A 22,418-nucleotide genomic window follows, 5' to 3' on the forward strand; every position below is an offset into this window, starting at 1 on the left:
AATTTCCTTAAAGGAATACCATTTCTATTGTGATCAGAAGGGATATTTTTCTGAAGGGATATTTTCTCTTACTTACAAGGTATGCTATCCATAAAGAATGGTTTACCATGGGAGTTGTTGTATGCAGATGATCTGGTGTTGATTGCGGAGAGTATGGATGGACTGAAGGAGAAGATGAACAAGTGGAAGGAATGTATGGAGGTGAAAGGTTTAAAGGTGAATATCGGAAAGACGAAGGTGATGGCAAGAGGTAAAGCATGTGGTGAGGTGGAAATAACTGGAAAGTGGCCATGTGCTGTGTGCAGGAAAGGTGTCAGAGTGAACTCCATTCAATGTACAATGTGCGCTGAGTGGGTTCATCGAAAATGTTGTGGTCTGAGAAGGTCATTAGTGTGGCAGCTACATTCAAGTGTAAGGTGTGCACCGAGGGAGCTGCAGATGGAGGAAATGTTGAGTTGGATCTTGGAGACCGCATGAAGGTGGAAGGTGTGAAATCATTTTGCTACCTATGAGACATGCTGAATGGAGAAGGTGGATCAGACTCAGCGACAGTTGAGAGAGTGAGATGTGCATGGAAGAAGTTTCGGAAACTGAGTGGCGTGCTGACGAGGAGGGGAGTGTCGTTGAAGCTGAAGAGAAGGGTGTATGCAGCATGTGTGAGAAGTATTATGATTTATGGGAGCGAGACATTGGTAATGAACGTAGAGCAGCAAAGAAGGCTGGAAAGGGTGGAAATGCGAATGGTTCGGTGGATGTGCGGAGTATAGTTGAGAGAGACAACAACAACAACAACATGCAATTTAAGGCCATTTTCCCTGCGAGAGCGGGGGTTAGCCTTGCGGTCCCCATGACAATCTTCTCCATTTTGCCCTATTTTCTGCATCTCTCCTTGTTAACCCCCTTGCCCGCATTTCTTCTTCCACCATCTTTAGCCAAGTCTTTCTCGGTCTTCCCCGTCCTCTACTTCCTTCTACATTAACTTCCATCACTCTTCTCAACCAGTCACTTTCATCCTTCCTCAATACATGACCAAACCATCTCAACCTGTTCCTCTTCACAGCATCAATCACAGGCAATATTCCCATCATCTTTCGCAATTCATCATTTGTCTTCCTCTCTCTCAACGATACTCCGGACATCCATCGAACCATTCGCATTTCCACCCTTTCCAGCCTTCGTTGCTGCTCTACGTTCATTACCCATGTCTCGCTCCCATAAATCATAACACTTCTCACACATGCAGCATACACCTTTCCCTTCAGCTTCAGCGACACTCTCCTCCTCATCAGCACGCCACTCAGTTCCCGAAACTTCTTCCATGCACATCTCACTCGAGCAACCGTTGCCGAGTCTGATCCACCTTCTCCATTCAGCATGTCTCCGAGGTAGCAAAATGTTTTCACACCTTCCAGCTTCACGCCGTCTCCAAGATCCAACTCAACATTTCCTCCATCTGCAGCTCCCTATGCGCACACCTTACATTTGAATGTCGCTGCCACACTGGTAAATGACCCTCTCAGACCACTACATTTTTGATGAACCCACTCAGCACACATTGTACATTGAATGGAGTTCACTCCGACACCCTTCCTGCACACAGCACACGGCCACTTCCCAGTTCTTTCCACCTCACCACATGCTTTACCACTTGCCATCACCTTTGTCTTTCCGATATTCACCTTCAGACCTTTTGTCTCCATACATTCCTTCCACTTGTTCATCTTTTCCTTCAGTCCATCCATACTTTCCGCAATCAACACCAGATCATCTGCATACAACAACTCCCACGGTAAACCCTCCTTTACGTTCTGAGCCAGCACCTCCATCACAGCTACAAATAGTAGTGGACTCAGTACCGACCCCTGATGCACTCCCACCTTCACCTCAAACTCACCACTGTTCCCGTCCTTCGTCCTTACAGCTGTGCGTGCTCTTTTGTACATTGCCATCACTACTCTGATCAACCATTCCTCCACTCCTAACTTCCTCAATGCCCATGTCAATACTTTGCGTAAAACCCTATCGAATGCTTTCTCCAGATCAACAAACCCAAAAAACAACTTCTTCCTCTTATCCATGTACTTCTCCTGCAACTGCCTCACAATGAAAAGCGCATCTGTCGTTCCTCTTCCTGGCATAAATCCAAACTGCATTTCGTCGATCTTCACTTTCTTCCTTATCCTCCTTTCCAACACCCTTTCCAATACCTTCATTCCATGCTCCAATAACTTTATCGCTCGGTACGATCCACACTCCAGAGGGTCACCTTTCCCCTTGTATAGAGGGACGAGGGTACTCGGTTCCCAATCCACTGGAATGCGGCCTTCTTTCACCACCAGATTACAGATCTCTGTCATTCTCTTCACACCCCAACTTCCTGCTGCCTTCAACATATCTCCCACAACTCCCGTCGGCCCTCCCACTTTTCCACTCTTCATTGCTTTTATCGCTTCCTCAACTTCCTTTTCAGTTATCTTCTCTGCCGGTCCTAAAACTGGGTTACTCTCTATGTTGCCATCCCATTCATTCTCTGTATTCAACAGCATTTCCATATATCTTTTCCATCTTCCTTTAATTCCATCTGGGTCAACAACGATTTGTCCCACTTCATCCTTCAAGCAACTCACCCCCATCACATCACACCTCTCTTTCGCTATGTGCTTTTCAATCCTGAATACTGCTTTCTGACCCTCTTCCGAATCCAAGCGTTCTCCGAACATTTTCCTACATGCCTCCTGTGCCTTTGCTACCTCTTTCTTTGCAGCCTTCCTGGCTGCCTTATAACTTTCATGCTCTGCTGTTTCTGCTCCCGTACCCTTCGCCTTCTGCCACTCTTTGAACTTCTTCCTCTTCTTGTCAATCCTCTTTCCAACTTCATCATCCCACCACCATGTTTCCGAGTGCCTCGGAGGTCCTTTTGTCCATCCACATACCTCACCAACGGATCCCAACAGACTAGCTTTCATTGACATCCAACCACTTTCAAGCTCAACCACATCATCCTCTACCCTACTCAGCCTCTCTTTTAATGCCTCCCTTACTGTCACCTCTTTCAACCTCCACACCTTCATTCTCGGTTGGTACTTCACCCGCCGAGCTCTCCTCGCACCTTTCACCCTTATGTCGCAGACAACCAAGTGGCGCTGTGAAACAGCCTCCTCCCCGGGGATCACCTTTGTGTCCCGGAGGTGCCCCCTATCTCGCCTACGCACCATCAGGTAGTCAACGGTTGTCGTCGACCCACCTGACGTGTATGTAACAAGCTTATTGTCCTCTTTCTGGAACTGAGTATTACAAATCAACAAATCAGCTCCATCAGCAAACTCCAAAATCCTTTCTCCTTCTCCATTTCTCACACCATAGCCGTAACCCCCATGAACTCCCTCAAAACCGTCCATACTCCTTCCCACATGTCCATTTAGGTCTCCTCCCACCACAACAACTTCCTCATCTTTCACGTTTTCCATCAGCTTCTCTATCGCACACCAGAACTTGTCCTTCTCTTCATCGCTTCGACCAACCTGCGGAGCATATCCCGAGATGACGTTCACCAAGAGCTTTCCAATCATCATTTTCACCATCATCAACCTATCACTCACTCTAGTCACACTCACCACACTGTCTACAAACTCCTCAGAAAACAGGACACCAACACCATTCATGCCCTCCGGGCACCCTTGCCACACAAACTTGTATTTCTGTTCCTGCCTACCCTTCACCATTCTCACACCGCTTCCCTTCCATCTCGTCTCTTGCACACAACATATGTCCACTCTTCTTCTGACCAATACTTCCACCACTTCTCCTGATCTCCCTGTCATTGTCCCTACATTCCATGTCCCAAACCTCAGAAACCGATCTCCACTTCGGGCTGCACCCTGCCCATATGTACTTGTGATTGTCATGGTTCTCTTTTTGAGGCAATGTTTTCATGGCCGGATGCCCTTCCTGACGCCAACCCTCTTAGTCGTCTCTTACGACATGCAGGGATACGGTGTACCTATTCGGACCAGGGTACACACTGGGAAACGTTTAAAACATGTAAATTCTGGGGGGGGGGGGGGGGGGGGGGGAGGGGCGTCACCATCACGGCTGAGGTTTAAACATATTCCAACAATATCCGAATGAAGTATCCATGAAAAAAAAAAAAAAACAATCCGGGAAAAGTCTCCAAGCGAGAACCTGGATTTGAGAAGGAAGGAGCAGAGGCGGAAGAAAACGAGATACAGGGGGCGGGGCACAAGCCGAGACGAGGAGGAGAGCGAACAAGCACGTGTCCGGGAGGAGAGAAAGAATCAATATATAATTCTTTGTCTCGGGAGGTGATGTGAGGGGGAGAAAACAAAATAAAAGAAACAAGCAATACAGCGAAGGAAATAACCCAAACCGACAAAACACCGAAGGGGGGAGGGAAGCCCCAAGTCACCAGGCCGCGCACGAGGTACGACTCAGAAAACGATTAACTACACACAAGTTTGCACGAACCACAAACCAACACCAACTAGAAACACACAATAACACGTACACAGCAAAATAACCAGTGGAAATTTGACAAAGACAAGAATGGGAAAACACTCAAACTTCGATGCCGTGGAGAGCTCGAAGCACGCCTCACTCGCCCGAGGTACCGGAAGTCCAGTTGAGAGAGAGAGGAAGACAAATTATGAATTGTGAAAGATGATGGGAATAGAGCCTGTGATGGATGCTGTGAAGAGCAGCAGGTTGAGATCGTTTGGTCATGTGTTGAGGAAGGATGAAAGTGACTGGTTGAGAAGAGTGACGGAAATGAATGTGGAAGGAAGTAGAGGACGGGGAAGACCGAGAAAGACTTGGCTAAAGGTGGACAAAATGGAGAACATTGTCATGGGGCCCGTAAGGCTAACCCCAGCCACAGCAGGGAAAATGGCCTTAAAATGCCTGTTGTTGTTTGTTGTACTTACAAGATATGCTCAGTGTCGCGACAAGGCTTCTTCTTCTGATCATGTTTGATGAACCTGTGCCTAAGTTGAAAAGGATTGAAAAGTCAGTTTCTTCTGCATTTATTGCAGGGGATATATCCAAAAACAAGTTTAAAAAAGTCAACAGGAAGAAAATAAAATTATTTACTTCAGACATTATCCAAAGAGTAGGTTTCTTTGGTTTGATGGACGGTGATGACTGGTACACATGCAAAAGCTGGTTTGGAACGTCTTGTGAAGCAGGAGACTCATTCATCTTTGGCTCCCTGAAAAAGAACAGAACACATAAATCCACAACTGAATACAAATGTGCTGTACAAATGTGGTGAACAGTTTACGTTTTGTATCCCACCGGTAGGTTGTATCTGGATCCAGACCTGAACCAAAATCTAATCAGCTTGTTCTCGTCACCCAACTAATTTATGCACCTAGTTTTGTCATGACTCATCCATGTCAGAAATCATCCATAACTTTTTAAGATATCCAGATATGTATCCTTTTTGGCCATATCTCCCACTGGTGAAGAATCACTTTCAAAATTCACCGTGCTGGATCCGAATCCGGATCTTCACCAAAATCTAATAATTTCGTCATCCTCACGTACACTCGCTCTCCACAAAATTTCGTCTGCATCAATCCACAACTTTTTGAGATATCTTGTTCACAGACAGACATACAAACAGACAGACAGGAGTGAAAACATAACCTCCATCCACTACAAAATGTGGTCTTCATTTCCTTTCGGAAATACCATTTATATCGGTAGTACGTTTGATGTCATGACATTCCAAAGGGATATTTTCTCTTACTCACATGTTATGTTCAAGAAAGCCACAAGGTTTCTTGTTCTTCTTATCACATTTAAGATTTGGAAAAGACCCCGCAGAGTTTCATCGAACACAAAACATAACCCTAGAGTTCAGATATTTCCAGTTATTGCTTCGTTAGGTTACCCACTCTCGTACCAGGGGAAAGGGAGATATGTTGTGATTGTGGTTTGAACCTTTGCCATTGTTCTCTTCTGCATTCCCAATCCTTCATTTCCTTCAATCCTCTTTCCCAAACCTTCATTTACCTTCAATCCTCATTCCCAAACCTTCATTTTTCCTCTCCATATTCGAACCTCATTTCCAAACTCGAATTTACTGACACCTGCACTTGAACTGATGCCATTTTCAAACCAATATATCCTGACACCTGGATTCGAACCCACGTGCCCAAAGGAATATTTTCTCTTACTTACACGTCATGTGCATTGTCACCACAACACTTGTTCTTCTTGTCATGTGTGGTAAACTTTTGCCTAAGTTGAAAAAGATTGAAAAGTCAGTTTTTGTTCATTTGTTGCGGTAGATATATCCAAAAACAAATTCAAAAAGTCAAGAGGAGAAAATAAAATTATTTATCTTCAGACGCTTCCAACAACTAATTTTCTTTGTCGTGGATGGTAAAGACTTGTTCATCTTTGGTTCCCTGCAAAAGAACATAACTCTTCATCCACAACCGAGTATAAATGTGCGAAATCGGATATCATATACATTGTCATGGAAGTGAGATGTGCATGGAAGCAGTTTCGGGAACTGAGTGGCGTGCTGACGAGGAGGGCAGTGTCGTTGAAGCTGAAGAGAAAGGTGTATGCTACATGTGTGAGAAGTATTATGATTTATGGGTGTGAGCCATGGGTAATGAATGTAGAGCAGCAACAAAGGCTGGAAAGGGTGGAAATGTGAATGGTTCGGTGGATGTGCGGAGTATCGTTGAGAGAGAGGAAGACAAATTATGAATTGCGAAAGATGATGGGAATAGAGCCTGTGATGGATTTTGTGAGGAGAAACAGGTTGAGATGGTTTTGTCATGTGTTGAGGAAGGATGAAAGTGACTGGTTGAGGAGAGTGATAGAAATGAATGTGGAAGGAAGTAGAGGACGGGGAAGACCGAGAAAGACTTGGTCAAAGGTGGTGGAAGAAGAAATGCGGGCAAGGGGGTCAACAAGGAGAGATGCAGAAAATAGGGCAAAATGGAGAAGATTGTCATGGGGCCAGCAAGGCTAACCCCCACTCTAGCAGGGAAAATGGCCTTAAAATGCCTGTTGTTGTTTGTTGTACTTACAAGGTATGCTCAGTGTTGCGACAAGGCTTCTTCTTCTGATCATGTTTGATGAACTTGTGCCTAAGTTGAAAAGAATTTAAAAGTCAGTTTCGTGTGCAGGAGATATATCCAAAAACAAGTTTAAAAAAGTCAACAGGAGGAAAATTAAATTATTTACTTCAGACTTTTCCAAAGAGTAGGTTTCTTTGGTTTGGTGGACGGTGATGACTGGTTCACATGCTAAAGCTGGATTGGAACGTACATACGTTTTGTATGTACGTTCCAAACCGGACGAACGTTTTGGAAGGATAAACATACAGACAGACAAACACTGTTCCAGACGACTTTGCCCTGCACCGTAAAAACTGGTGTGTTCGTGGGGACTCAGGTTTTCATTTTGTTAATGTTTAAAAGTTCCGTGCTTTGAGGCCTCACGAAGCGAAAGCATTTTCGGCTCTTCCACGATTTATTGTTATGATGTCATTGTTTTGTGATATCATTCATGACTTCTGCTGACAAAGTATGAGACTCGACTCAATGAAATCCCAAGAAAATCGGAAAACGTTTGACTTTTTAAACAGAAATTAAGAAGAAAAAAAAAATCGCACCAGTCCGAAGGAAGCGGTTCAGCTTGGCATTTTAAATATGAAATTGGCAAAACCGAGAAACGTCAAAATCCGTTAAAATTACTCTTAACCCGAAAGAACCAGCCTTTGCAACCCTTCAGAATTACCCTTTTGAATCTATTAGAATTATCCTTTGGATACCTTTAGAATTGCACCTTAGAACCAATTAAAATTACCCTTTGGAACCTCCAGAATGAAAAAGATTGTTCTTCTTCATTTAGGCTTACGAACAGAGCCATCTATAAACAGTGGTGACTTGATTTTGAAGCACCTTACTGAACGGACAGACAAACAGACTGGCGGAGAATAGATAGACGAGTGAAGTGTGGTGCTGCGCACACAACTTGCTTGCCAAAGAGGTAGGCCACAACACGTTTGATAAAACCAAGAGTCTTTATTATGAAAGCTCGAACGGTAGCACTCTGCGGGCTCGAGCTTCGAGCCCGCATATATGTGCCGAGGCCACGCCTCGTCCCCGGGCGTGGCCGGTCGGTCGATAGGCGGGGCATGCATTCCAGTTCCCCGCCTGGACGTTCGCGCCACCTGCTGGTGCTCTGAATTCGTGTCCTTTGCTTGTGTCCGCCACACGTGCCCCCCAGAATTCCCGCGCACCTGAAGGGTGAGTTTGCGGGGAAGCCGGATGACCCGGCCGAAACGCCCCCTGGCGATGGGTGCCGGTCTGGGAGGTGGCGGGACGGCGGGGCTGGGGGGTGCCGGGGGTCCGACCGCCGGGGGGCGGCCTCGACGCGGAGGCAGAGCTGCTGGCGGGGGTGCTGGGGGTCCGACCGCTGGGGGGCGGCCTCGACGCGGAGGCAGAGCCGCTGGCGGGGGGTGCTCCGGATCGAGGTGGGCCGGCTTGAGGCGGTCCACAGAAATGCGATCCAGGGCACAGCCGATGTCGACCGTGAAAAATTTGTCCCCTGTCTCCAACACACGGAAGGGCCCGTCGTACGGGGGCCGTTGCGGTGCCCGGTGGGCGTCATGCCGAATGAACACGTACTTTGCTGTGCGAAGCTCCGGGTCGACCTGGGAAGGCGGGCAAAAGTGGTGTGCCGTTGGCACCGGGGCGAACCTCCGGGCGGTCTTCTGAAGGGCGGATCGCTGTTGTGCCGCGGACTAAGGAGCCGTGGAGTCGGGGATAAATTGACCCGGTACCCGCAGTGGTTGCCCGAAGACCAACTCCGCCGAGGACGCGCGCAGGTCGTGCTTGGGCGCCGTCCTGAGGCCCAGCAGGACCCAGGGGAGCCTATCGACCCAGCCGCCGTCGCTGAGGCTGGCCCGGAGCGCGGCCTTCATGGAGCGATGAAAGCGCTCACACAGGCCATTGGCCTGGGGGTGGTAGGCCGTGGTGTGGTGTAGCTTCACCCCGAGTCCTTGCGCCACCGCGGCCCAGAGCTCCGAGGTGAACTGGGGGCTGCGGTCGGACGAGATGTCCGAGGGGGCACCGAACCGGGCAACCCAAGTGGCGATGAAGGCTTGCGCCACCTCAGCCGCAGACGTCGCCGCCAATGGGACGGCCTCCGGCCACCGCGTGGTGCGGTCGACCATGGTGAGGAGGTGGGTGAACCCTCGCAAGGGGGGCAGAGGTCCCACCAAGTCGACGTGCACGTGGTCGAACCGCCGCTCGGGCACCGTAAACGAGGCCAACGGTGCCTGGGTGTGGCGGTGGACCTTTGCACGCTGGCACGCGAGGCACGTCCTGGCCCAGTCGTGGACGTCCTTCCTGAGGCCATGCCAGACGAACTTTGCCCCGACGAGTTTCTGGGATGCCCTCGCGCCAGGGTGAGACAGGCCGTGGATGGCGTCGAACACCGGGCGCTGCCAGCCAGCGGGCACGATGGGGCAAGGCTGGCCGAGGGAGATGTCGCATAGGAGGGCCGTGCCCGCGGCGTCGAACGGCACCTCGGTGACGCGGAGGCCCATGACGGAGGTCCGCAAGGCCTGGACGCCGGGGTCGGCGGTCTGGGTCTCCGCCATCCGGGCATAGTTGACCCCGAGGTGGACCGCGTGCACGACGGACCGGGAAAGGCAATCCGCCACCGGGTTGTCCTTACCCGCCACGTGACGGATGTCCGTCGTGTACTCGGACACGGCAGAGAGGTGGCGCTGCTGCCGTGCCGACCATGGCTCGGCGACCCTGGCCATCGCAAACACAAGGGGCTTGTGGTCAACGAAGGCCATGAACGGGCGGCCCTCCAGCAGATGGCGGAAGTGTTGGACCTCCAGGTGGAGCCCGAGCAACTTGCGGTCGAAGGTGCTGTACCGGCGTCCGTGCGTGCGAAGCTGCCGGCTGAAAAACGCAAGCGGTTGCCAAGCACCACGCACCCATTGCTCGTGCACCGTGCCCACTGCGTAGTCCGACCAGTCAGTTGTGAGGGCGATCGGTGCATCGGGCGCCGGGTGCGCCAGCATGGTGGCGTCGGCCAGAGCCAGCTTTGCGCCCGCGAACGCCGCGGCGGCCATCGGCTCCGACCATGCGATGTCACCTTTGCCCGGCTTGCCCCGGAGGGCCTCGTGCAAGGGGCGGAGGAGCTGGGCGACGTGGGGCACGAAGCGGTGGTAAAAGTTTACCATGACCAGGAACTCCTGGAGCCCGTTGATCGTGCGGGGCCGCGGGAAATCCCTGACCGCCTCCACCTTGGCCGGTAAAGGGACGGCCCCGTGCGCGGTGATGCGGTGCCCCAAGAAGTCGATGGTGGTGACACCGAAACGGCACTTGGCAGGGTTGATGATTAGGCCATGCTGGCCCAGGCGTTCGAAAAGTGTGTGGAGGTGGAACAGGTGGTCCTCCCGGGACGCACTCGCGACTAGGATGTCGTCCAGGTAGACGAACAGGAAAGGTAAGTCGCGCAAGACGCTATCCATAAGCCGTTGGAACGCCTGGGCCGCATTCTTCAACCCGAAGGGCATCCTTAGAAATTTGAAGAGGCCGAAAGGGGTGATGACGGCCGTCTTCGGGACGTCGTCCGGTTGGACGGGGACCTGATGGGAGCCCGTATGAGGTCCACCTTTGAAAACACGGTCGTGTTGGCCAACCGGGTGGAAAAGTCCTGAATGTGTGGGACTGGGTAGCGGTCGGGGGTGGTGGCATCGTTGAGCCGGCGGTAGTCCCCGCACGACCGCCATCCTCCGCCGGGCTTCGGCACGATGTGCAGCGGGGAAGCCCACGCGCAGTTGGAGCGCCGTACGATCCCCAGCTGCTCCAGCGTGGTGAACTCCGCTTTCGCCACCACGAGCTTCGTGGGCTCGAGTCGGCGTGCCCGGGCATAGACCGGCGGCCCGACCGTGGGGATGTGATGCTCCACCCCGTGTTTAACGGCCACCGCTGAGAAGGTGGGCCGCGTGAGGGCCGGGAAACTGGGGAGGAGGCGGATAAAGTCGTCCGCTGCCGGAAGCGTGCAAACTAAACTCGCCAGGACGGAACCGTCCAGCAAGCCGCTTGGCGAGCCGCTCGGTGAGCCGCTCAGTGAGCCGCTCAACGAGCTGCTCAGCGAACAAGCGAGCGAGCTAAAGGTTTCGGCCTGGATGAGCCGTCCGCGCTTTACGTCGACCAACAACACATGCGCACATAGGAAGTCCGCACCGAGCAATGCCATGGGCACGCTGGCGGTCACGAACGACCATTGAAAGTGCTGCCATCTGAACCGCAGGGAGAGGCAGCGCTTCCCGAACGTGCGGATGGGTGTACCGTTGGCGGCAAGCAATGCGGGGCCCCGGCCCGCGGTTCGCTTGTCGGACGTGTAGGCTGGGATGACGCTTACCTGCGCTCCTGTATCGCAGAGGAAACGGCGCCCGGACAAAGTGTCCGTGATGAATAGGAGGCTGCCGGAATGGCCGATGCTCAGGGCCGCTACCGAGCGCTGGCCCGGTCGTTTCCCGACTTGCCAAACGAGCACGGCGGGCAACACTTCTTAGCCTTGTGGCCAAACCTGGCATGGAAATAGCACCAGGCTTGCGGCGGCGGGGGCGGCGGTTGTGGTGGGCGGGGCGCGGCAGCGGCCACGAGGGACGCAGTAGCATCAGCCTCGGGATCCACGACGGCCGCACCGTAACTCGACCGCGTGTCACAAGCCGCGAAGAACTTGTCGGCCTCTACGGCCAGAGCACGGGGTTCCCTTATGTTGGAACCGGCCAGCACGAGGCGTACCTGTAGAAGTAGCTGGCGTAGGAAAAGCGCCCGGAATAAGAAATCCGGGGCTTGGTCACCCAGCAGCGACAGCATATAATCCATCCGCACGGATGGTCGTGTGTCGCCGAGTTCGGGAAGGTCCAGGAGGCGGTCGGCCCGTTCGATCTCCGTGAGGCCGAACGTGGCGATGAGGAGATGTTTGATCGCCCTGTAATTGTGGTCGGCCGGCGGGTGCCGCAGGATGGACACGACTCGGGCGGCAGTGCCGGGCCCGAGGGAGGCGACCACGTGGTAGTAACGGGTCTCGTCCGCCGTTATGCCTCAAAGCTGAAATTGCGCTTCGGCCTGCACGAACCACACATCGGCCTGTGCTTCCCAAAACTCTGGGAGTTTTACCACGACGGCGTTGTTGGCCATGGCGCGTTCGGTGGTCAGCAACGGCTGAACCAATTGGGGTCACCAGTGAAGTGTGGTGCTGCGCACATAACTTGCTTGCCAAAGAGGTAGGCCACAACGCGTTTGATCAAACCAAGAGTCTTTATTATGAAAGCTTGAATGGCAGCACTGGGCGGGCTCGAGCTTAGAGCCCGCATATATGTGCCGAGGCCACGCCTGGTCCCCGGGCGTGGCCGGTCGGTCGATAGGCGGGGCATGCATTCCAGTTCCCCGCCTGGACGTTCGCGCCACCTGCTGGTGCGCTGAATTTGTGTCCTTTGCTTGTGTCCGCCACACTAGAAAGGGCATTCGGAAGAGCCAATACTTCTGCAAGGTGTGTTTATGTTTATGTTTTGTTTATGTTTTGTTTTGTGTCAGTTTATGTTTTGTGTCCCAACAATCGGCCGGATCCCATTCCAGACGTGAACCAAAATCGAATTGGCTTGTTTTTGACACCGATGCAAATCATGCACCGAGTTTTGCTGTAACTCGTCCACAATATCATGCAATATTTAGTTTTTTGCCCTGTTATGTATTGCATGGGATAACAGTTTCTGTTTCTCAAGTTCTGAATTCACTGAATTCACCCGCCTCAATGGTATAATTCACAAGTTTGTGAGCCCATACCATCAAGCTTCAAATGGACTATCTGAAAGTTCTGTGAGTTTTGTCAAGTCTGGTCTAAGTAAGATACCTGGCGGAAGCCTTCAGCCCAGATTATCACGTGTGCTTTTCGCTCACCACATCAGTCCCCACATAACGACAGGAGTGACACCGGCTGAGCTGCTGATGAAACGACGTTTGCGTACACGACTGGATTGTCTAAGACCAGATGTGGTGTCGGTTGTGTATCAAAATCAGTGGAAACAGAGACTTCACCATGACAAGCATGCTGTACGGCGCTCTATAAAGGTCGGGACCCGGTGTTTGTGAGAAACTTTGGTCGCGGAATGGTTTGGTTACCAGGGCGGGTTCACAAAAATGAGGGACCGTTGTCCTACGTTATCAAACAAGAGGACAATCGAGTCGTCCGGAAGCACCTTGATCATGTCCGGTATCGGTCCTGTGATCCTGTCACTTTCACAAAGGATATCTCGCCACTTCCTGAACCTGTGCACAGCGACTTTGTTGCCGCAGATAGTACTGCACCGCTCCCTGAGGCTGAATCCCATAACGCTGTTGCAGCACCACCAGTGGAGCCATGTGGCGGCTTTGCACCACTCCCTGAGGCTGAACCCCATAACGCTGTTGCAGCACCACCAGTGGAGCCGTGTGGCGGCTTTGCACCCCGACGATCATCCAGAGTTCGAAAGGCGCCTACTCGCCTTGACTTGTAGCTAATATTCTGGTATGCATTTCACATTCAATTTTGCATTTGCAATTTCGCAATTTTGTACGTCTATATTTTGGTATGCATTGGTATGCTTTTCACTGTTATTTTCACATTGGTATTTTCACTGTTAATGGGAGGGGGGGGGGGGTGGGGGGAGATGTTATGTATTGCATGTGATTAAACCGGAAGGCGGATATAAAAGAGGCGGGGCATACGGCTTGGCAGAGGAAGCTGGGCCTACGCTGGGTGCTTGTGGTTTTCCCGGCTGCGTAATAAACGACCGATGGTGCACTCAAACTGTCTTCCCAGCCTGATACTTTACATGGCGACGAGGATGGGATTCTGGTGAGCGCATGCAAAGCAAGCTGAGCTATTGCAGTTAGCTGTTGGGCTACCAACTCGTTATTTCATGGCATACGCTACTTGAGCACCATGTCCTTCGGCCGGATTGACAAGTTCAACCCGCGCGAAGGAACCTGGGAGGCGTACATTGAGCGGCTACAGTATTACTACCAAGCTAATGGCATCGAGGATGATGCCAGGAAGAAAGCAATCCTGATGTCGGTATGCGGCAGCGAGACGTTTACTATTCTGAAGAATCTCACCATGCCCAGGACCACAATGGATTTAACATATGCCGAGCTTGTGGCAGCAATGAAGGAGCACTGCGAACCTACACCTTCAGTCATTGTGAGTCGATTCAATTTTTACATGTGTCGCCAAACCTCAACGCAGTCCATTTCGGCATTGATAGCTCACCTGAAACACCTTGCCCAGCATTGCCAGTTTGGTGCGACATTCGACGACATGCTAAAGGACTTGCTCGTAGTGGGAGTGGAGCAAGATTGGATTCGCCGGTGCCTACTTGCTGAACTGACTCTGACTTTTTCCAGTGCAAAGGACATTGCTATCGCAATGGAGTGTGCAGACAAAAATGCTGCAGATATTGCACGCTCCATCACTTACCAGCCTAGTGCTGACCTGTCATCTGTCAACCGGGTGGGACAACATCCGACGCCAAAACACCTGGAAACTGTTTGGCAGCTGGTGCTGGAAAATGTTTCCGCTGCAATGGGGAGCATTCTCCCACTGCGTGCTGTTTCAAGAATGCTGCTTGCAACTACTGCCACAAGGTGGGTCATATCGCCTCTGCGTGCTTGTCTCGAAAACGGAGGGCAAGGAGAGAGGAATGCAAAACCCACCTCCTTTACTCAGAGCCTAACCAAGAAGATGTGACTGATGGAGACAGCCCTAGCCACAGAGTTCAGTTGTATGACCTTTTCCACACAAAGTCTGGCAGACAGTCTACTCCAATACTGGTTATAGTAGATATAGACGGACGGAATGTGGAAATGGAGATAGACACGGGTGCTGCCATCTCACTCATGAGCGAAGCAGCTTTCCGTAACCTGTGGGGGAATCGTGAACAACCCAGCCTCCATTGGTCCCTGATCCAACTCACCACGTTTCCTGGTGAGTCAATACAAGCCCGCAGGTCGTGTGATGTCACAGTAACCTACGGAAACAACACTCACCAATTACAACACTTGGTCATCCCTGGGGATGGACCCACACTTCTCGGGCGAAACTGGCTCGATGTTGTCAAACTCAATTGGGAACACATCCACCAACTACAGGCTTCCAAGCCACCAACTGTACTGCAGCACCTCCTCGGGAGATACCCGGACATCTTCAAGGATGAACTCGGGACATTGAAGGGCTTCACTGCCAAGCTCAACATTGAGAAAGATGTGAAGCCAATTTTCTGCAAAGCACGCCCAGTCCCTCTCGCATTGCAAGAAAAAGTTAGCGCAGAATTAGCCAGACTGGAAAAGTTAGGTATCATTGAGTCAGTTCAGTACTCAAATTGGGCTGCTCCAGTTGTTCCTGTTGTGAAGGCAGACATAGTCCTTGAGCCAACCGGCCATATTTTAAAGTGAATGCTCCGGCGGGGGGAGTAATTCTCATTATGATTTTCCATTAGACCAATGTCTCAAGTGTCAGAAAAGGTGTGATGGACATCTGAGAACGGTAGCTTAGTGCCCGGATGGACGCCATCTTTGAAACCACCCAGCTCGAAAATGCCCATTTGGTGGGGTACATTGTTGCACGTGTATCTGGACTTCTATACTAGCTATCGATGTGCGGTTGACGACTAAATATACGTCCGATGTGTACCGTCTAAATAAAAAATAATATGAAGCATTTTGTTTTAGATTAATTATTATAAAAATCAATTATCGAAAAAAAATCATATATTTTTCAATATTTTATTATTAGACTTGTACTTTTTTTAGTGAAACAACACTGGTATGATTTTCCAAATTATGCATTGTGCTACACCGTTTATCTGTCTATAAAAATAACTCAAAAACTAAAACATATCATCCACCACGAGTGTACACAAAAAATATATGAAAAGGCATGCACTTTCCACAAACCGAAACTATGTCAGTTGGAATTTCCCGCCGATAATCAACCCACAGAACCCAGTGCCGAAAGTGACGTCAGTCTATTCTATATCTATATTCTATATTCTATATCTCAGTCTGAGATTTGTTGCGGTGACCTGATTAATTTCTGAGGGGGGGGGGGGGGGGGGGGGTGGCTTAAGAACTAAAAGTGAACATGTTAGATGGCGCCACATACAACTCTATTATAGAGTTGTATTGTGGCGCCATCTAACATGTTCACTGACTTGGATGAGTATGTCTATGTAAGCTGGCGAGCTTTTCGGATATCGGAGTAATCTAACGTCAGTCTTTTTGTTCTTTCAGCTGAGATGGCCGGTGTCGAGGCGAAACGGGCGAAGAAATCACGTATGGATTATGACTCGCATGCTGGAACCATGCGACCAGACAATCAGTTCGTGGACTGGTTTCAACATCATGACTAGAGATCGTGTTCAGGTGACGGAAGATGTAGTTGGCTACCTGCCGACTATAAACGCGCCTGCCACAGATATGGCAACAGTGCAAGAAATCCTCAGAGAAGCTCTGAACATCATGTCATCACTTCAGCTTGAGCGTATACCGGTGGTGCTAGACCAGGCACTATTTGCTAAGGCGACCGAAATAGCATGGAAAGATGTCGATCGATATGGAAGAATCGTGCTCATGATGGGGAACTTCCATACCATCTGTAACTTCATGTCGAGCATTGGGAAAATGTTTGGAGATGCAGGCCTTCGGGATGTAGCTGTTGAGTCAGGAGTAATCGCTGAAGGTTCCATCAACAGGGTTCTGGAAGGCAAGCAATACAACCGTGCTGTGCGACTCCACAAGTTGATGTACGAGGCACTAATGCGCATCATTTGGAAGGGCTTCCAGGTGTGGATAGAAAGCAATCATCCTGACAAGGAACCCCAGATTCGAAGCACTGACCTCAAAATTCGCAGCATCAAGGAGGATGTTTGCCACGAGACTCTCGCTGCTGCTCTCGATGATGATTCATGTGTACAGAGCTTTGACATGTTCGCGAAATACCTACATTATCTGCGAACCAAACATGGAGACCTGGCTCGCTTCTGGATGATGTATATTGATATGGTAGAGACCCTGCTGGGGTTGATTCGTGCGGATAGAGAAGGCGACTGGATGCTTCACTTGGCTTGTGTCAGAAGAGTGATCCCTTGGTGTTTCGCAATGAACAAGGTGAACTATGCTAGATATCTACCAGTGTACTATGCACAGATGACGCAACTCCACGAAACATGCCCCGAGTTGTACAGGCATTTCAATCAAGGCTACTTCTCCGTACAGCTTAGACCAGGGAATCCATTTGCCAGAATCGCTGTTGATCAGACAACAGAAGAAACAGTAAACAAAGATACGCAAACAGCTGGAGGAACACGAGGTTTTAGTCTTCGACAAGGGGCTGTGTCACGATACTATCTAACTGCAGAAAATCGGGCTACTGCACTGAGGCAACTACGAGAAACTATCCTTGTGAATGGCAGTGACACATCTCACGCCAAGCACCCTGACTTGTCTACTTCTCGCATCAAACGTGATGAGTCTGGCGTCACAGCTATCTGTGATCTACTGGAAAATGACTGGACCAATCCATTCGCCGATGATCCGTCATGTCTTCTCAGTATATCTACCGGAGCGGCTGTGAGGGAGGACGTTTCTAATGACCTACTCAACACCCTGCAAAAGGGGGAAGCGGCGTATCAAAGCTTCCAGAAACGTCTTGAAGAGGGAACAGGCTTTCATGACACATTGAACAAGCTAAACTTGAAGACCTTTGGTAAGATCAAGCAGAAAGTTGTGAAGGGCACAAACAAGGAGATCGTCCTGAGAGCTGACAGACAACTGTTTGCCACCATGATACTCATCGCCAAGACAAGGAACCTCGACATGCAACTTGTCCTTTGTCACCCACTAGGGCCGTTACCATGGTCTTTGGCAAACGTTGATGGGTCAATGAAAAAAACGAACAAAGCTGCACTTGCGAAACACATGGAAGGTCTTGTGGAACCAGCCGAGAACGTTGACAAGCGAAGTGCAACAATAATTGATGCGATGGCTCTCATACAAAAGATGCATGGCGAGAACGACACGTTCGAAGAACTATCTGACCGCATCCTTGCTGCAGCGCTTCACGCTGGTCAAGGCAGTGAGCGCATCGATGTTGTCTTTGACACATACACAGAAGAATCCATCAAAGCAGCTGAGCGTGTGAACCGCGGTTCAAATGAAGGCATCAGTTTCAGCGAGATCAGACCCGCACACAAAATCATGAACTGGCGGCGTCTCCTTGCTTGCAGCCAGACAAAGGAGAAACTGGTTGTGTTTCTGGCGGAGTCGTGGAAACATGAAACAAATCGCGAAAAGCTAGGCAACAGAACACTGTATGTCACCACATGTGGTGAAAAATGTCTGGTACTGACCCGCGATAGGTGGAAGTTGGTGCAAGCACTCGAATGTAGCCACGAGGAAGCAGACACGCGTATGTTTCTCCACGCAAAGCACGCCGCTACCCACTACAAGACGATCATCTTAGTGGCAGATGACACCGACGTTCTGATCATCAGTCTTCATCTCAGCAGAACCATCGATAGTCAGCTCTTCATCAGACGAGGAACAAAGGTTCGAGTCAGAATGATCGACGTTGGAAAGTTGGCTGCGGTATTGGGGTCTGGAGTTTGCAGTGCATTGCCAGGGCTTCATGCATGGAGCGAGTGTGACACTGTGAGTGCTCTGGCTAGCCAAGGAAAGATAAAGGCTTTGAAGCTTGTGCAAGCGAATGAGCTGTATCTTCAAGCATTCACAGATCTGGGATCTTCGTGGAATGTACCAACAGACGTCTTCAATAGCATTCAGGCCTTCACGTGTCAGCTGTACGCCAAGAACACGAAGATCGTCGGTGTTAATTCGCTCCGTTATCACATGTTCTGTGCAAAGAAGGGCCAGATCGAATCTGGACAATTGCCGCCTTGTGAAGACTCCTTGATGCAGCATACGCTTAGGGCCAACTATCAGGCGGCTATCTGGCGACGCAGCCTTGAAAACCTACCAGACGTCCCAACACCATCAGCAGGACATGGTTGGGAACTCGATGATGGCGGTTCGCTCACAATCCGATGGATGGCGGGTCTACCAGCTCCAGATGTCGTCTTGAATCTCATCTCATGCACATGCAGAAGGACGTGTCGACCGTCAGATTGCTCCTGCATACTGAATGGGTTGAAGTGCACTGTTGTGTGTAAGCTGCAGGGATGCTCCAACATGGTGCAGGATGATGCTATCGTGGCTCAGGATGCCAATGACTCTGATGGCGACTCTGATGATTAACTTTGTGTGCACTGTATATTGTATAGCATATGTTGTTCTCTATTATAATGCAGGCCAAATTGCCTGAAAATCTTTATAGACAGATAAACCGTTTAGCAAAATGTATAATTTGGAAGATCATACCGGTGTTATTTGACTAAAACATGACATGTTCAATGATACCTCCGCTTGCTTATTAGGAATATACATCGTATGGTGTTAAAATCAGCTCCATACGTCTTTCCAAACTCTAGTAATGAATAATTAATATAATTGGCGGCCATTTTGAAATCCAAGATGGCCACCAAAGTGCAGATTTCCTATGTAACAATTTCCGCCTGCTTATTAGATATCGTATGGTGTTAAAATCCTCTCCGTACGACATTCCTAACTTGCGTTATCGTCAGAATAGATAATGCCAGCGGCGGCCTAAGTCATTTTATGCCTCTTTACATTTATTTGTTGTAAACTCGTGGTGGATGATATGTTTTAGTTTTTGAGTTATTTTTATAGACAGATAAACGGTGTAGCACAATGCATAATTTGGAAAATCATACCAGTGTTGTTTCACTAAAAAAAGTACAAGTCTAATAATAAAATATTGAAAAATATATGATTTTTTTTCGATAATTGATTTTTATAATAATTAATCTAAAACAAAATGCTTCATATTATTTTTTATTTAGACGGTACACATCGGACGTATATTTAGTCGTCAACCGCACATCGATAGCTAGTATAGAAGTCCAGATACACGTGCAACAATGTACCCCACCAAATGGGCATTTTCGAGCTGGGTGGTTTCAAAGATGGCGTCCATCCGGGCACTAAGCTACCGTTCTCAGATGTCCATCACACCTTTTCTGACACTTGAGACATTGGTCTAATGGAAAATCATAATGAGAATTACTCCCCCCGCCGGAGCATTACTTTTGGTCTGGCTCAAGGACTAACAGGTCGATACGCCTTTGTGGGGATTACAAAATGTCGATCAACAAATGTTCCACCTTAGACAAATATCCCATAAGAAGGATCGATGACTTATACGCAAAACTGGGCGGAGGACAGTCCTTTACCAAGCTCGACATGAGATCGGCCTACCTACAAGTCGTTCTGGATGAGGATTCCAAAGAATATCTCACCATCAACATGCATTGGGGGCTCTACAGATACAACCACCTGAGTTTTGGTGTCAAATCAGTGTCAGGAATCTACCAACGCTGTATGGACAGCCTGTTCGCTGCTGAACCACACGTTGTTGTTTACCAAGACGACATCCTAGTCACTGGCCGCTCTGAGCTTCATAATCTGGACAACCTCAAACGTGTGCTATGTATTATTTCCGACTCTGGACTACACCTGCGGAGAGACAAGTGTGAGTTCATGGTTCCGTCGGTGACCTATTTGGGCCATCGTATCGATGCCGAAGGCTTACATCCCACAGAAGAGAAGATCAGAGCAATCAAATACGCCCCTGCTCCGACAAACATTACTGAACTCAAGGCCTACATTGGCATGCTGCAGTTCTACAGCAGGTATATCCCAAACATTGCTACCATGCTGGGCCCACTGTATTGTCTGTTAAAAAAGGCATCAGCTGGAAATGGGACATTCTGGAGTCAGCAGCCTTCCAGAAGTCAAAAGACATGCTGCGGTCTTCAAATGTGCTAGTTCAATACGACCCAGACAAAGATATGGTCCTGTCGTGTGATGCGAGTCAGTACGGGGTTGGTGCTGTTCTGTCACACATCATGCCAGATCACAGAGAGACCAATAGCATTCACATCTCGTGCACTGTCTCCTGCTGAGAAGAACGACAGTCAGCTGGACAAAGAAGGACTCTGCATTGTATTCGGAGTTAATAAATTTCACCAGTACGTTTTCGGTCGGCATTCCACGATTTACACGGACCACAAGCCACTGATTAGTTTGTTTGGTCCATCAAAGGCTACCTCAGAGGTCTTACCGCCTCGGATCATGCGCTGGTCACTTTCACTCTCGGCTTATGATTACGATATTGCGTACAGACCTGGCTCCACAATTTCAAATGCAGACGCCATGAGTCACCTACCACTTCCGGACACAGTGTTTGACCCCCCTGTACCTGGCAGCATGATATCTCTGATGGACTTTTTGAATGACAACCCAATTGATGCCAACCAGATACGAACCTACATCAGGCGTGACCCACTTCTTCCCAAGGTCATTCGTGCTACTGGGCATGGGTGGGGTCTTCTACGCGATGCTGACCCTGAATTGAATTCTTACAAGCTCAGGCAAAATGAACTAAGTGTCAAGAAAGGCTGCTTGCTGTGGGGATGCCGAGTGGTCATTCCCCCAAACTTGCGCACAAAGATTTTGGACCAGCTTCACGATTGTAATCCAGGCATTGTAAGAGTGAAATCGCTGGCACGGAACTATGTCTGGTGGCCTCACCTCGACTCTGACATCGAACAGTGTGTGAAACATTGTTATCCATGCCAAATCAGTCGAAACGCCCCTGCTAAGGCACCATGACACCCCTGGGAATGGCCCACTGAACCATGGCAGAGGATTCAGCTCGACTATGCTGGACCCATCGAAGGCCGTATGATCCTTGTTGTTACGGTCGCTCACACGAAATGGATCGACACCAATGTAACACATACAGCAACCTCACACGCGACCATAGAGAGGCTGCGCCAGTGCTTTGCCACTCATAGTTTGCCACGCTTGATAGTCACGGACAATGGAACCTGTTTCTCAAGTTCTGAACTCACTGAATTCACCCGCCTCAATGGTATAATTCACAAGTTTGTGAGCCCATACCATCAAGCTTCAAATGGACTATCTGAAAGCTCTGTGAGTTTTGTCAAGTCTGGTCTAAGTAAGATACCCGGCGGAAGCCTTCAGACCAGATTATCACGTGTGCTTTTTGCTCACCACATCACTCCCCACACAACGGCAGGAGTGACACCGGCTGAGCTGCTGATGAAACGACGTTTGCGTACACGACTGGATTGTCTAAGACCAGATGTGGTGTCGGTTGTGTGTCAAAATCAGTGGAAACAGAGACTTCACCATGACAAACAT

General features: G+C 49.7%; 1 protein-coding gene across 9 annotated transcripts in view; it reads right to left on the reverse strand.

Annotated features, from left to right (window-relative positions):
- LOC137426986 (uncharacterized) overlaps positions 1 to 22,418 on the reverse strand; it is a 74,475-nt gene that overhangs the window by 10,869 nt on the left and 41,188 nt on the right. For all 9 annotated transcript variants that reach the window (XM_078777223.1, XM_078777224.1, XM_078777217.1 and 6 more), the window contains 4 exons: positions 7,068 to 7,127; positions 6,202 to 6,431; positions 5,107 to 5,224; positions 4,941 to 5,000 (listed from right to left, as the gene is read on the reverse strand). In XM_078777223.1, coding sequence (XP_078633349.1) covers positions 6,338 to 6,431; positions 7,068 to 7,127 — 154 coding nt within the window. In that variant the 3' untranslated portion in view covers positions 4,941 to 5,000; positions 5,107 to 5,224; positions 6,202 to 6,337. The remainder of the gene's footprint in view (positions 1 to 4,940; positions 5,001 to 5,106; positions 5,225 to 6,201; positions 6,432 to 7,067; positions 7,128 to 22,418) is intronic.

The sequence above is a fragment of the Myxine glutinosa genome, chromosome 5, assembly GCF_964187855.1.
Source record: "Myxine glutinosa chromosome 5, kmMyxGlut1.1, whole genome shotgun sequence".
Classification (NCBI taxonomy): Eukaryota; Metazoa; Chordata; class Myxini; order Myxiniformes; family Myxinidae; genus Myxine; species Myxine glutinosa.